We start from the raw sequence: 16,024 nt of genomic DNA on the forward strand, positions 1-16,024 counted from the left end.
TTCTCTCTCCACAGATGCTGTCAGACCCACTGTTTTTGTTGCTGTAATTAGGGCGGCACGGTGGCACAGTGGTTAGCACTGCTGCCTCACAGCGCCAGGGACCCGGGTTCGATTCTCGGCTTGGGTCACTGTTTGTGTGGAGTTTGCACGTTCTCCCTGTGTCTGCGTGGGTTTCCTCTGGGTGCTCTGGTTTCCTCCCACAGTCCGAAAGACGTGCTGGTTGGCCTTGCTAAATTCTCCCTCAGTGTACCCAAACAGGCGCCGGAGTGTGGCGACTAGGGGATTTTCACAGTAACTTCATTGCGGTGTTAATGTAAGCCTACTTGTGACATGATGAATCAACTTTAAGTGGTTCTACTTTAGCATTGGTCAGTCAACGGGCCCTGTGCTTGCGTGGGGAGTTTCGTTTCAACGTTCTTTCTGACTTAAGAGTTGTGTGGCCTGATTGGCTCCATTTTGGAATGCCCAGACCCTTCGCCCTGGTCACTTCGGACCCTCACTCTCGCTGCGAGTGAGCCAGAGGGGCTGGCGGGCAGGAGGCAAGTAGAAAGATAAGCATCTTGCTTGAATATTTTTTAAATTTCTTTTATTTAATTTCTGAACATTCAAATTTTAAATGACAGAATCATAGAATCCCTACAGTGCAGAAGGAGGCCATTCGGCCCATCGAGTCTGCACCGACCTCAGTCCCACCCAGGCCCTATTCCCTTAACCCCACATATTTACACTGCTTGTCCCCCTGACACTAGGGTCAATTTATCATGGCCAATCCACCTAACCCACACATCTTTGGACTGGGGGAGGAAACCGGAGGAAACCCACGCAGACATGGGGGAGAACGTGCAGACTCCATACAGACAGTGACCCAAGGCTGGAATCGAACCCGGGTCCCTGGCGCTGTGAGGCAGCAGTGCCACCCCATGTTCATGTGTTCATGCTCTGTTCTGGTATGAAAGGTCCTCAAGAACCCAGTAATGGCTTTTTAAAAATTCATTCGGGGAACATGGGCGTTGCTGGTTAGCCAGCATTTGTTGCTCATTCCACAAGAGGAGGCAATGGCCTAGTGATATTATCACTAGACTATTAATCCAACTCTCAACTAGGTTTTTTATTCATTCATTCGTGGGAGAGGGACATCGCTGGCTGGGCCAGCATTTATTGCCCATCGCTAGTTGCCCTTGAACTGAGAGTCTCACTCGGCCATTTCAGAGGGTAGTTGAGAGTCAACCACATTGCTGTGGCTCTGGAGTCACATGTAGGCCAGACCGGGTAAGGACGGCAGATTTCCTTCCCTAAAAGACATTAGTGAACCAGATGGGTTTTTCCAACAATCGACAATGGTTTCATGGTCATCAGTAGATTCTTAATTCCAGATATTTTTTTATTGAATTCAAATTCCACCATCTGCCGCGGTGGGATTCGAACCTGGGTCCCCTTGAACATCAGCTGAGTTTCTGGATTTATAGACGAGCGATAAAACACTAGGCCATCGCCTCCCCATTTGCGTTGGCTTTAATGGCAAAACCTGACTCGCTTGAAGTTAGAACAAAAGAGAGCAAAGAAAATTACAGCACAGGAACAGGCCCTTCAGCCCTCCAAGCCTGCACCGACCATGCTGTCCAACTGAACTAAAACCCCCTGCCCTTTTGGGGACCATATCCCTCTATTCCCATCCTATTCATGTATTTGTCAAGACGCCCCTTAAAAGTCACTATCGTATCTGCTTCCACGACCCCCCTGGCAGCGAGTTCCAGGCACCCACTACTCTGTGTAAAAAAACTTGCCTCATGCATCTCCTTTAAACCTTGTCCCTCACACCTTAAACCTGTGCCCCCTAGTAATTGACTCTTCCACCCTGGGAAAAAGCTTCTGAATATCCACTCTGTCCATGCCTCTCATAATCTTGTAGCCTTCTATCAGGTCTCCCCTCAACCTCCGTCGTTCCAGTGAGAACAAACCAAGTTTCTCCAACCTCTCCTCATAGCTAATGCCCTCCATACCAGGCAACATCCTGGTAAATCTTTTCTGTACCCTCTCCAAAGCCTCCACATCCTTCTTGTAGTGTGGCGACCAGAATTGAACACTATATTCCAAGTGCGGCCTAACTAAGGTTCTATAAAGCTGCAACATAACTTGCCAATTTTTAAACTCAATGCCCCGGCCGATGAAGGCAAGCATGCCGTATGCCTTCTTGACTACCTTCTCCACCCATGTTGCCACTTTCAATATAATGGGAGGAATTTCATGGCTGATCCACCCAGTTATTTTGGTTCCAATTTTCTTTATTTCACTAGCCTAACAAATATCTCGCAATCCCAGATTGAATGACCTCTCCCCGACAGCAACAGCTTTTTCAGGACAGAAGGTTCCAGATTTTCCATAGCACTACCACGAAGAAATTCCCTGACGTTGCCCACCCTTAACAGCCTGGCTCGACATTTTGCGGCTAAGTTCTGGGCACCTCCCTTCAGTCAACAGTTGACGTGGATGGATTTTATTCTTTTTCGTACTGAGTGGTGGCTGTCATCAGTTACGTGTTAACCACTCACACGAGCAGTTGGTAACTATTAAAAGAGGGTTCGGCTTTTGGGAATTTAGCCTCTTCACAGTTGCTGTGATGAGACATCCCTGCTCAGAACGGGTTGGCCGATTACCAGCGTTGTATTTATTTGGCAAGAACTGGTGAAGCAGGTTTTGCACCATAGAAAGCATCCCTACCGGGTTGTATCACAGCTTGGTATGGCTCCTGCTCTGCCCAAGACTGTCATAAAATACAAAAGGGATGTGAATGTAGCCCAGTCCATCACGCAAACCAGCCTCCCATCCATTGACTCTGTCTACACTTCCCACTGCCTCGGCAAAGTAGCCAGCATAATCAAGGAACCCACGCACCCCGGTAATTTTTTCTTCCACCTTCTTCCGTCGGGAAAAAGATACAAAAGTCTGAGGTCACGTACCAACCGACTCAAGAACAGCTTCTTCCCTGCTGCTGTCAGACTTTTGAATGGACCTACCTCACATTAAGTTGATCTTTCTCTACACCCTAGCTATGGCTGTAACACTACATTCTGCACTCTCTCCTTTCCTTCTCTATGAATGGTATGCTTTGTCTGTATGCTGCGCAAGAAACAATACTTTTCACTGTATGTTAATACATGTGACAATAATAAATCAAATCAAACTGCTGGGTTTGTTGGGCCGGTGGCCTCGCTCAAGACAGGGGGACAGATCAACAATGGAATCATAGAATCCTACAGTGCTGAAGGAGGACATTCGGCCCATCGAGTCTACATTGACTACAATCCCATCCAGGCCCTATCCTCATAACCCCATGCCTTTTCCCTAGCTAGTCCCCCTGACACAAAGGGGCAATTTATCATGGCCAATCCACCTAACCCACACATCTTTCGGACTGTAGGAGGAAACTGGAGCATGAGACGATAAGATATAGGAGCAGAATTAGGCCACTCGGCCCATCGAGTTTGCTCCGCCATTCAATCATGGCTGATATTTCTCTCATCCCCATGTTCCTGCCTTTTCCCCATAACCCCTGATCCCCTTATTAATCAAGAACCTATCTATCTCTGTCTTAAAGACACTCAATGACCTGGCCTCCACAGCCTTCTGCGGCAAAGAGTTCCACAGATTCACCACTCACTGGCTGAAGAAATTCCTTCTCATCTCTGTTTTAAAGGGTCGTCCTTTAGCCTGTGGTTGTGCCCTCTGGTTCTAATACCCAGAGGAAACCCACGCAGACACGGGGAGAACGTGCAGAGTCCGCACAGACAGTGACCCAAGCCGGGAATTGAACCCGGGACCCTAACGCTGTGAGGCAGCAGTGCTAACCACTGTGCCACTGTGCCACTCCCTGGGGGGGAGGGGATGATCAGTACGCCCGGGCATGCCCCCCCCCCCCCCCCCCCCCCCACCCACCCCCCCGTGTGGCTGAGGCAAGATGTTAAACCGAGGCCCTCACGGGTTCACATAGAGGTCCCACAGCTCTATTTCATTTTCAAGAGGGCCAGCGGTTACCCAGCCCAATATTTATCCCTCAGCCATCCACTGGGGTGGCACGGTGGCACAGTAGCACTGCTGCCTCACAGCGCCAGTGATCTGGGTTCGATTCCATCCTCGGGTCACTGTCTGTGCGAAGTCTGCACGTTCTCCCCGTGTCTACGTGGGTTTCCTCCGGGTGCTCCGATTTCCACCCACAGTCCAAAGATGGGTGGGTTAGGTGCATTGGCCAGGCTAAATTGCCCCTTAGTGTCCAAAGATCTGCCGGTTAGGTGGATTGGCCATGCTAAATTGTCTTAGTTGTCCAAAGATGTGCAGATTAGGAGGATTGGCCATGCTAAATTATTCCTTAGTATCCAAAGATGTGCAGGTTAGGGGGATTGGCCATGCTAAATTGCCCCTTAGTGTCCAAAGATGTGCAGGTTAGGTGGATTGGCCATGCTAAATTATTCCTTAGTATCCAAAGATGTGCAGGTTAGGGGGATTGGCCATGCTAAATTGCCCCTTAGTGTCCAAAGATGTGCAGGTTAGGTGGATTGGCCATGCTAAATTGTCCCTTAGTGTCCAAAGATGTGCATGTTAGGGCGATTGGCCATTCTAAATTGTCCCTTAGTGTCCAAAGATCTGCAAGTTAGGAGGATTGGCCATTCTAAATTGTCCCTTGGTGTCCAAAGATGTGCAGGTTAGGGGGATTAGCCATGGGAAATTGACCCGAGTGTCAGGGGGATCAGCAGGGTAAATGTGTGGGGTTATGGGGATAGGGCCTGGGTGTGATTGTGGTCGGTGCAGACTCGATGGGCCGAATGGCCTCCTTCTGCACTGTAGGGATTCTATGATTCTAGGATATGAAAAACAGGCTATCTGGTCATCCATCTCATTGCTGTCTGTCATGCCTTTTTTTGGCTTCGAATTGGACACCGCCTTTTCCACGTTATAGCAGTGTCTACCTTTCTAAAGTGTTTGATTGGCTGTGAAATACTTTAGGGTCACCCTTGAGTTTGTGAAAGGCGCTATATAAATGCAAGTTCTTTCCCTTGCAGCTTCCCTTTTCCATCGAGGGTGCCCAGTTTACCAGAGGTGCGGTTCCCCACCTGAGTCGATGCCCATTCACCCCCAACAGGGAACGTGGGCCTTAAAGGAAGCAAAAACAAGATTACAAAGAGCAAAGAACAAAGAAAATTACAGGGTCTGTCCCTTCGGCCCTCCAAGCCTGCACCGACCATGCTGCCCATCTGAACTAAAACCCCCTACCCTTCCACGGACCGTATCCCTCTATTCCCATCCTATTCATGTATTTGTCCAGACGCCCCTTAAAAGTCACTATCATATCCGCTTCCACTACCTCCCCTGGCAGCGAGTTCCAGGCACCCACCACCCTCTGTGGAAAAAACTTGCCTCGTACATATAAGATTGCCAACATTCACAAAAGCCTCAATCCGGAATGCAGGCCGGAAGGATGTGGAGGCTTTGGAAAGGATATAGAAAAGATTTACCAGGATGTTGCCTGGTATGGAGGGCATTAGCTTTGAGGAGAGGTTGGAGAAACTTGGTTTGTTCTCACTGGAGCGTCGGAGGTTGAGGGGAGACCTGATAGAAGTCTACAAGATTATGAGGGGCATGGACAGGGTGGATAGACAGAAGCTTTTTCCTAGGGTGGAAGAGTCAATTACTAGGGGGCATAGGTTTAAGGTGCGAGGGGCAAGGTTTAAAGGAGATGTACGAGGCAGATTTTTTACACAGAGGGTGGTGGGTGCCTGGAACTCGCTGCCAGGGCAGATAGTGGAAGCAGATACGATAGTGAGTTTTAAGGGGAAAATACATGAATAGGATGGGAATAGAGGGATATGGTCCCTGGAAGGGTAGGGGGTTTTAGTTCAGTCGGGCAGCATGGTCGGTGCAGGCTTGGAGGGCCGAAGGGCCTGTTCCTGTGCTGTAATTTTCTTTGTTCTTTGTACTAAAGATGGCTGATCCCCTCTCACCTTCAGTCCAGGAACCCCAGGTAGGCCAGGTACGCCCGGGATCCCCTGTAGCAAACGAAACGTTAGCGTTAGAAAACATTTCAGAAAAGTAATTTGCCGCTCCTCATGGCAGCTTAATCGGTTTCTGTCCCAACCTTATTCACATCGGGAAAGTCAGGGCATTGGGTTTAATTATCACCACAAATTCTAACGGAGAGCATCAGAATTTAGCTCTCGCAGTGACGAATTTAAGCCTCAAAGTATTTATCTGAAAACCAGTCTATTTAATGTCACACCACAAAGCTCAGAGTTCTCTGGCGATATCCCTGAGGTTCCTTTCCAGTCCTTTTCAGGAGCAAGAAGGCTTTAAAAGTTTTAAAGTTCATTTATTGGTGTCACAAGTGCCCCAGTGGGTTAGCACTGCCTCACAGCACCAGGGATCCGGGTTCAATTCCCGGCTTGGGTCACTGTTTGTGACTCTGCATGTTCTCCCCGTGTCTGCGTGGGTTTCCTCCGGGTGCTCCGGTTTCCTCCCACACTCCAAAGGGCGTGCTGGTTAGGGTGCATTGGCCATGCTAAATGGACCCTTAGTGTCCGGGGATGCGTAGGTTAGAGGGATTAGCAGGGTAAATATGTGGGATTACAGGGATAGGGCCTGGGTGGGATTGTTGTCCGTGCAGACCCGATCGGCCGAATGGCTTCCTTCTGCACTGTAGGGATTCTATGGATCAAGTAGACATACATTAACACTGCAATTAAGTTACTGTAAAAATCCTCTAGTCGCCACACTCCGGCACCTGTTCGGGTACACTGAGGGAGAATTTAGCACGGCCAATGCACCTAACCGGAACGTCTTTGGACTGTGGGAGGGAACCGGAGCACCCGGAGGAAACCCACGCAGACACGGGGAGAATGTGCAAACTCCACACAGACAGTGACCCAAGCCGGGAATCGAACCCGGCTCCCTGGCGCTGTGAGGCAGCAGTGCTAACCACTGTGCCACCCTGAAGTTTCCGTCCATTGGGCACACTCCGGGGCCAGAAAGCGGGTGCGATTGGCCCCGCAACGCAGCTTCATGCTGGCTGGCCGGTTGACGGGCAGCCAGTGTCAAACTGCCGAAAGGCTCAGGGCTGCCCTGGGGAAGGCGGGAAGAGAGCAAGAGTGGGTACGGGGTGGGGATGTGGAGGGGGGGGTTGTGGGGGTGGGTGGGACGGGGGGACACAGTCACTACAGAGCTGCCTCGGCGAACTGCAAGCCTGTTCGATTCCTGGCTTGGGTCACTGTCTGTGCGGAGTCTGCACATTCTCCCCGTGTCTGCGTGGGTTTCCTCCGGGTGCTCCGGTTTCCTCTCACAGTCCGAAAGACGTGCTGGTTAGATGGATTGGCCTTGCTAAATTCACCCTCAGTGTACCCGAACAGGAGTGTGGCGACGGGGGGATTTTCACAGTAACTTCAATGCAGTGTTAATGTAAACCTACTCATGACACTAATATATAAACATTAAACTTGGAGAGAAATAAATGGAGATTGACTAAATGTTTAAACGCCTGATGATCCCGTGCTGGTTTAGGTGCGTCGGGGGAGACAACGCCCGGGTCTGCGCCGAGGTCGTTAAACGGAAATGTGGAGGGCTCAGGATGCGCGGATTGGAGAGCTTGGAGTTAATCCCTGGAAAGAAGCTTTTTAATGTTCACATCCAAAATATAAAAACCACAAACAAACGGTGCCAGCAGTGGGCAAAGCTCTGAGTCAGCTGGGGGGGTGGGGGGTTGTGGGTTCCAGTCCCCCTCCCGAGACCTGACCACAGAATCTAGGCCGACCCGAGGGAGGACGGGGGGGAGGTGGTGGGGAGGGCGCCGCGCTGTCGGAGCTTCTGGTTGAGAAAACCACGCCAAGATTCCGCCGACACTCTCTTGGAGATGAGTGGGGGCCGTTGAGGGGGGGTGGGTGGGGTGGTTTGCAGTCTCTCTGAATCAGGAAAACCGATCGCTTGGACCCTGGTTGCATTGGTGATTGTGGGATCTTGCTGTGCACCGATTGCACGTCAGAAAAATGCTTCAGTGGCTGCAGAGAATTCGGGGGCGAGGGGGAGGGGGGGACCCGTCGAGGTGCTATATAAATGCAGGTTATTTTCTTTTCGTCGGAGTTGTCGAACCATCTTTGCCTCGCGACACGGTGTCCGAGGTGAAACCGAGAGACGCAGACAGCACCAAATGCCGGAGGGTGTGAGGGGAGGGGGAACATGAGGAAGAACGTGTCAACCCAGCGAGTGGTAATGAGCTGTGGAGGCGAGGAACAGTTTGTAAAGGGAATCGGACGGGCTCGCGAGAGAATTCAACTTGCAAGGCTTTTGGATAGAACGGGGATGGGGGGGTTTGGAATGGGACTGACCGGATTGATCGACAGGGAGCTGGCGTGGATTTGATGGGTTGAATGGCCTCCTATTGTACCACAATGGCCCCATGGCCGGGATTCTCCAGGCCTGACAGTGGCGGGCGTCGTTGGGGGCGAGACGGAGGACAATTGGAGAGATATTGCGACTCCCCAAATTGTCCAGGCCCACCCAGAACGATGCCCGCTACTGTCGAGGCTGGAAGACCCCACCCTCGCTGTCTGGACTGGGTGGGATTGGGGATGATCCGTCGGGCGAACCTTCCTCGCCTTGTGGAAGGAACTGGGCCAGGAATATCGATCCGCACAGATTAAAATCAATGGACGTTGTGTCTCAACGCAAACTCAACGCGGCTCATTCTCACCACGAGCTCTCAGCTTTACCTGAACGCCTTCTCGCCCTCGCTCCCCTGGTAGGCTGCTGACCACTGGATAGGCCGAACCCTCCGTGTCCTCCTGGAGAAAGAATCCCAACATGTCACAGCGCCCTGGGACAAACCGCCCACTTTTAACCAGCCTCACAGGGACATCGAGTCCCGATCAGAGCGCGTCAGTCCGGGCCCAGTGTGCGGCATACTTGCCGCTACGGTCAAACACGTTGTGGGTTCAAACCCCACTCCAGAAATGTTGGCACCTCCTCTCGGCTGACACTGCCGTGCTGAGGGAGTGCCGTGCTGTCAAAGGCGCTGCCTATCGATTGAGGTCTCAAACTAAGGCCTCTCTCAACTGGCTGTCAATGCTCCCCCGGCAACATCTGATACAAAGAGCAGGGAGTATTCCCTAGTGCTCCAGCCAATATTTACCCCCTCAATCACTCATCTCACGGTGGCGCAGTGGTTAGCGCTGCTGCCTCACAGCGCCAGGGACCCGGGTTCGATTCCCGGCTTGGGTCACTGCCTGTGTGGAGTTTGCACATTCTCCTCGTGTCTGCGTGGGTTTCCTCCGGGTGCTCCGGTTTCCTCACACAGTCCAAAGATCTGTAGGTTAGGTGGATTGGCCATGCTAAATTGCCCCTTAGTGTCCAAAGATGTGCAGGTTAGGGGGACTAGGTCATGGGAAATGTGTGGGGTTATGGGAAGAGGGCGGGGGCGAGGGATTGGGTAAGATACTCTGTCAGAAAGTTGGTGCAGACTCGATGGGCCAAATGGCCTCCTTCTGCACTGTAGGGATTCTATGAACTAATATATTGGCTGTTCCTTCACTGTCGCCGGGTCAAAATCTTGGAACTCCCAGCCTGACAGCACTGTGGGTGTACCTACACCACATGGACTGCAGCGATTCAAGAAGGCAGCTCACCACCACCTTCCCAAGGGGCAATTAGGGATGGGCAATAAATGCTGGCCTAGCCAGCGACGTCTGTTAAGGATTTAGAGGAGTATACGGGATGTAGGAAGGAGCTTAAGAAGGAAATTAGGAGAGCGAGAAGGGGTCATGAGAAGACCTTGGCGGGTAAGATTAAGGAGAATCCCAAGGCTTTCTACAAATATGTCAAGAGTAAAAGGATGAGATGTGAAGGCATAGGACCCTTAAAAGGTGAAGGGGGAAAAGTTTGTGCGGAACCGTTAGAAATGGCGGAGGTGCTTAATGAATACTTTACCTCGGTATTCACGGTGGAAAGGGATCTGGGTGGTTGTACTGCTGGTTTGCGGTGGACAGAAAGGATCGAGCATGTGGACATAAAGAAAGAGGATGTGTTGGAACTATTGAATGGCATCAAGGTTGGTAAGTCGCCGGGACCGGATGGGATGTACCCCAGGTTACTGTGGGAGGCGAGGGAGGAGATTGCGGAGCCTTTGGCGATGATCTTTGCATCGTCGATGGAGACGGGAGAGGTTCCGGAGGATTGGAGGATTGCAGATGTGGTCCCTATATTCAAGAAAGGGAACAGGGACAGCCCGGGAAATTACCGACCGGTGAGTCTAACCTCAGTGGTTGGTAAGTTGATGGAGAGGATCCTGAGAGACAGGATTTATGATCATCTAGAGAAGTTTAGTATGATCAAAAGTAGTCAGCACGGCTTTGTCAAGGGCAGGTCGTGCCTTACGAGCCTGGTTGAGTTCTTTGAAAATGTGACCAAACACATTGACGAAGGAAGAGCGGTGGATGTGGTCTATATGGACTTCAGCAAGGCGTTCGATAAGGTCCCCCATGCAAGACTTCTTGAGAAAGTGAGAGGGCATGGGATCCAAGGGGCTGTTGCCTTGTGGATCCAGAACTGGCTTGCCTGCAGAAGGCAGAGAGTGGCTGTGGAGGGGTCTTTCTCTGCATGGAGGTCAGTGACCAGTGGAGTGCCCCAGGGATCTGTTCTGGGACCCTTGCTGTTTGTCATTTTCATAAATGACCTGGATGAGGAAGTGGAGGGATGGGTTGGTAAGTTTGCTGACGACACCAAGGTAGGTGGTGTTGTGGATAGTTTGGAGGGATGTCAGAAGTTGCAGCGAGACATAGATAGAATGCAAGACTGGGCGGAGAAGTGGCAGATGGACTTCAACCCGGATAAGTGTGTAGTGATCCATTTTGGCAGATCCAATGGGATGAAGCAGCAGTATAATATGAAGGGTACCATTCTTAGCAGTGTAGAGGATCAGAAGGACCTTGGGGTCCAGGTCCATAGGACTCTTAAATCGGCCTCGCAGGTGGAGGATGCGGTCAAGAAGGCGTACGGCGTACTAGCCTTCATTAATCGAGGGATTGAGTTTAGGAGTCGGGAGATAATGCTGCAGCTTTATAGGACCCTGGTTAGACCCCACTTGGAGTACTGCGCGCAGTTCTGGTCACCTCATTACAGGAAAGATGTTGAAGCCATTGAAAGGGTGCAGAGGAGATTTACAAGGATGTTGCCTGGATTGGGGGGCATGCCTTATGAGGATAGGTTGAGGGAGCTTGGTCTCTTCTCCCTGGAGAGACGAAGGATGAGAGGTGACCTGATAGAGGTTTACAAGATGTTGAGAGGTCTGGATAGGGTAGACTCTCAGAGGCTGTTTCCAAGGGCTGAAATGGTTGCTACGAGAGGACACAGGTTTAAGGTGCTGGGGGGTAGGTACAGAGGAGATGTCAGGGGTAAGTTTTTCACTCAGAGGGTGGTGGGTGAGTGGAATCGGCTGACGTCAGTGGTGGTGGAGGCAAACTCGTTGGGGTCTTTTAAGAGACTTCTGGATGAGTACATGGGATTTAATGGGATTGAGGGCTATAGATAGGCCTAGAGGTAGGGATATGATCAGCGCAACTTGTGGGCCGAAGGGCCTGTTTGTGCTGTGGCTTTCTATGTTCTATGTTCTATGTCTGCTATCCCTGAAACAAAACATAACTAAAACAGACAATCTGGTCGAGATCGCGTTGTTTGAGGGATCTTGCTGTGCACAAACTGGCTGAGGGGTTTCGTACAATAGCGACTGTACCTCAATAGCTTTTAATTGAAAATAAAGCACTTCGAGACATAGTTTGTCTCGAAACTAGAAGCAGGAGGAGGCCATTCGGCCCTTCGAGCCTGTCCCACCATTCATGTTGATCATGGCTGATCATCTAATTCAATATCCTGATCCTCCCTTCCTCCCGATCCCTTTGGCCCCAAGAGCTGTATCTAATTTCTTCTTGAACTCAACATTTGGGTGGCACAGTGGTTAGCGCTGCTGCCTCAAAGCGCCAGGGACCCGGGTTCGATTCAATTCAAATTACAACATGCTACTGTGCAGAGGGACCTGGGGGTCCTTGTGCATGAATCACAAAAACTCAGTTCGCAGGTGCAGCAGGTGATCAAGAAGGCAAATGGAATGTTGGCCTTTATTGCGAGAGGGATGGAGTATAAAAGCAGGGAGGTCTTGCTGCAATTGTACAGGGTACTGGTGAGGCCGCAACTGGAGTACTGTGTGCAATTTTGGTCCCCTTATTTAAGAGAGGATATATTAGCTTTGGAGGGGGTACAGAGAAGGTTCACCAGGTTGATTCCGGAGATGAGGGGGTTAGCTTATGAGGAGAGAGTGAGTAGACTGGGCCTGTACTCATTGGAATTTAGAAGGTTGAGGGAGATCTTAGAGACATATAAGATAACAAAGGGGCTAGACAGGGTAGAAGCAGCGAGGTTATTTCCACTTGCAATGGAAGCAAGAACTAGGGGGCATAGCCTCAAAATACGGGGGAGTCAATTTAGAACAGAGTTGAGGAGGAACTTCTTCTCCCAGAGGGTAGTGAATCTTTAGAATTCTCTGCCCAATGAAGCAGTAGAGGCTACCTCGTTAAATGTGTTTAAGTCACAGATAGATAGGTTTTTGAATCGCTGCAGTCCATTTGGTGTAGGTACACCCACAGTGCTGTTAGGGATGAAGTTCCAGGATTTTGACCCAGCGACAGCGAAGGAACGGTGATGTATTTCCAGGTCAGGTTGGTGAGTGGTTTGGAGGGGAACTTGCAGGTGGTGGTGTTCCCATGTATCTGCTGCTCTTGTCCTTGTGGATGGTAGAGGTCGGGAGTTTGGAAGGTGCTGCCTAAGGAGCCTTGGTGAGTAGATAGTACACACTGCTGCTACTGAGCGTCAGTGGTGGAGGGAGTGAATGTTTGTGGATGTGGTGCCAATCAAGCGGGGCTGCTTTGTCCCGGATGGTGTCGAGCTTCTTGAGTGTTGGTCGACTTCACCACATAGCTTACAACGGTTTCAGTAGTTGACTCACTATTGCCTCATGTAGGATAATTAGGGATTGGCGCTTAAAACTGGCCTTGCCAGCAATGCTCCCATCCCGAGAATGAATTTTTAAGGGTTACTTTTTTCACCAAATCCGAATCAGCTTGGCGACAATTTTCCTCACGGAAAGGGGAGGTGTTGGCAGTGTAGTGGCATTGCCATTGGACGATTAATCCAGAGACCCACATCCCATGAATGAATAAAAGGAAAGTTGGAAAGTTGAAGAGTAGGTTAGGCAAAGCAGAGATTACAGGAACTTACAAAGCCAGCGCGGAGACTCTGAGATGGTGGTCCAGGAGGGCCTGGGGGTCCTCGGGGTCCTATGGGCCCTGGCAAGCCAGCTAAGCCAGGCTGACCTGGAGGCCCGTCCTGTCCTGGGAATCCCTGCAAACAGAAGGCAAGAAATTACAAAATGAACAAGCGTGAGGGTGAAATTGCATCCAATCAGAACCAGAGCAGCCTTTCCCATTTTTGACTAAATCTCTTAAAATTTTGGTCAATTTTTCTATTCCATTTGAACCTCGGGCCAAAGATGACGGGCGGCACAGTGGTTCGCACTGCTGCCTCACAGCGTCAGGAACCCGGGTTCGATTCCCGGCTTGGGTCACTGTCTGTGCGGACTCTGCACGTTCTCCCCGTGTCTGCGTGGGTTTCCTCCGGGTGCTCCGGTTTCCTCCCACACTCCAAAGATGTGGGGGTTAGGTGGATTGGCCACGCTAAATTGACCCTTAGTGTCGGGGGATTGGCAGGGTAAATATGTGAGGTTATGGGGATAGGACTTGGGTGGGATTGTAGTCGGTCAGACTTGATAGACCGAATGGCCTCCTCCTGCACTGTAGGGATTTTATGATTCTGTGGCTCGATGGGCTGTGCTCTCACTTCACAGTCAGAGGTTCACCGGTTCGAGACTCACCCCAGGGTCTCCGCAGGGAAGGCTAAGGGGAAATTTAATGGAAGCGTTCAAATATATGCAGGGTTTTCGATTGAGTAACTAAGGAGAAGCAGTTTACACTGGCAGAGGAGAAGTAACAAGGGAACAAAGATTTTAATTAATTGGCAAAAGAATTCGCGAGTTGGTGAGGAGAATTTTTTGATACAGTGAGATAGGATCTGCAACTGCGATAGAATAGATTCAACAATAACTTTCAAAGGGGAATTGGGCACGGTGGTGCAGTGGTTAGCACTGCTGCCTCCCAGGGACCCGGGTTCAATTCCCGGCTTGGGTCACTGTGAAGTCTCCCCGTGTCTGCCTGGGTTTCCTCCGGGTGCTCCGGTTCCCTCCCACAGTCCAAAAGACGTGCTGGTTAGGTGCTAAATTCTACCTCAGTGTACCCGAACAGGCACTGGAGCGTGGCAACTAGGGGATTTTCACAGTAACGTCATTACAGTGTTAATGCAAGCCTACTTGTGACATTCATTAAAACTTGAAAGTTTTTGAACATAGGAACATACGACCTAGGAGCAGGAGGAGGCCATCTGGCCCCTCGAGCCTGCTCCACCATTCAATAAGATCATGGCTGATCTTTTTGTGGACTCAGCTCCACTTACCCGCCCGCTCACCATAACTTAAAGGTGACTCCAGATCCCACAGCAATTAACTGCTCTCTGAAATGTCCGAGCGAGACACTCAGTTCGAGGGGCAATTAGGGATGGGCAACAACTGCTGGCCCAGTCAGCGACACCCACCTCCCCATGAAGGAATAAAATATTTTTAAAATGAGACAGGCAGAAAATCTAGACAGCCTTAGCCACCCACTGAACAAATGGGGTCAAGGACCAGGGCCTAGTAGTAGGGTGTTGGTCTTACCTTAGGCCCCTGAGCTCCCGGGAGACCCAAGTCACCAGGCTCGCCCTGTAAGTACAAGATATGGTTAATCAGTGAACAGAACAGGAGCGAATCCCAGAATTGCCTCACGTCACTGTCGAACCTCAGCGATGTACCTGCATTCCTTTCTGCCCTGGCGTTCCTGGAAGGCCATCTTGTCCGGGTAGCCCACTATTGCCCTGAAAAGATGGGAGAAAAGAAAGAGGATCACTATGGCAACCCAGTCAGAAAAAAAATCAATGCCTCAGGAGAGAGGATTCTGTCATTTAAATGAGTGTTGGGGTTGGAGGGGAAGAAAGGTTTGTTTATTGCCGTTGGAGAGAAGGAGGCAAAGGTCAGGGTGCTGGGGTTATAAAGAGCGGCTTATATCAAAGCAAGAAAGGCGAATCCTTTCCGTGCGAAGGGAGAGAAAGTTCCGAGGAAGCGATCAGAATGTGGATGCACTGTAACGTCCCCAAACCTTCTAATTGCTGTTCAGCTGATGAACTTAATAACCGTGCTTGCTTCTTTCAAAGGTAGTGAGGGTGTAGGGGATTAGATGGATTGGCCATGCTATATTGCCCCTTGGTGTCCAAAGATTTGCGGGTTAGGTGGATTGGCCATGCTAAATTGCCCCTTGGTGTCCAAAGATGTGCAGGTTAGGGGGATTGGCCATGCTAAATTGCCCTTAGTGTTCAAAGATGTGCGGGTTAGGTGGATTGGCCATGCTAAATTGCCCCTTAGTGTCCAAAGATGTGTAGGATAGGAGGATTGGCCAAGCTCAATTGCCCCTTAGTGTCCAAAGATGTGCAGGTTAGAGGGATTGGCCATGCTAAATTGCCCCTTAGTGTCCAAAGATGTGTAGGATAGGAGGATTGGCCAAGCTCAATTGCCCCTTATTGTCCAAAGATGTGCAGGTTAGAGGGATTGGCCATGCTAAATTGTCCCTTGGTGTTCAAAGATGTGCAGGTTAGGGGGATTGGCCATGCTAAATTGTCCCTTGGTGTTCAAAGATGTGCAAGTTAGGTGGATTGGCCATGCTAAATTGTCCCTTGGTGTTCAAAGATGTGCAGGTTAGGTGGATTGGCCATGCTAAATTGTCCCTTGGTGTTCAAAGATGTGCAGGTTAGGTGGATTGGCCATGCTAAATTGTCCCTTGGTGTTCAAAGATGTGCAGGTTAG

The 16,024-nt window shown here is 50.5% G+C and overlaps 1 protein-coding gene across 1 annotated transcript in view; it reads right to left on the bottom strand.

Annotated features, from left to right (window-relative positions):
- Window positions 1–16,024, bottom strand: part of LOC144503930 (uncharacterized) — a 130,435-nt gene that overhangs the window by 49,415 nt on the left and 64,996 nt on the right. The window contains 5 exon segments of the mRNA XM_078229063.1: window positions 5,994–6,038; window positions 8,748–8,819; window positions 13,300–13,422; window positions 14,846–14,890; window positions 14,980–15,042. Of these exon segments, the coding sequence (XP_078085189.1) occupies window positions 5,994–6,038; window positions 8,748–8,819; window positions 13,300–13,422; window positions 14,846–14,890; window positions 14,980–15,042 (348 nt within the window).

Source organism: Mustelus asterias, chromosome 14, assembly GCF_964213995.1.
Source record: "Mustelus asterias chromosome 14, sMusAst1.hap1.1, whole genome shotgun sequence".
Taxonomy (NCBI): Eukaryota; Metazoa; Chordata; class Chondrichthyes; order Carcharhiniformes; family Triakidae; genus Mustelus; species Mustelus asterias.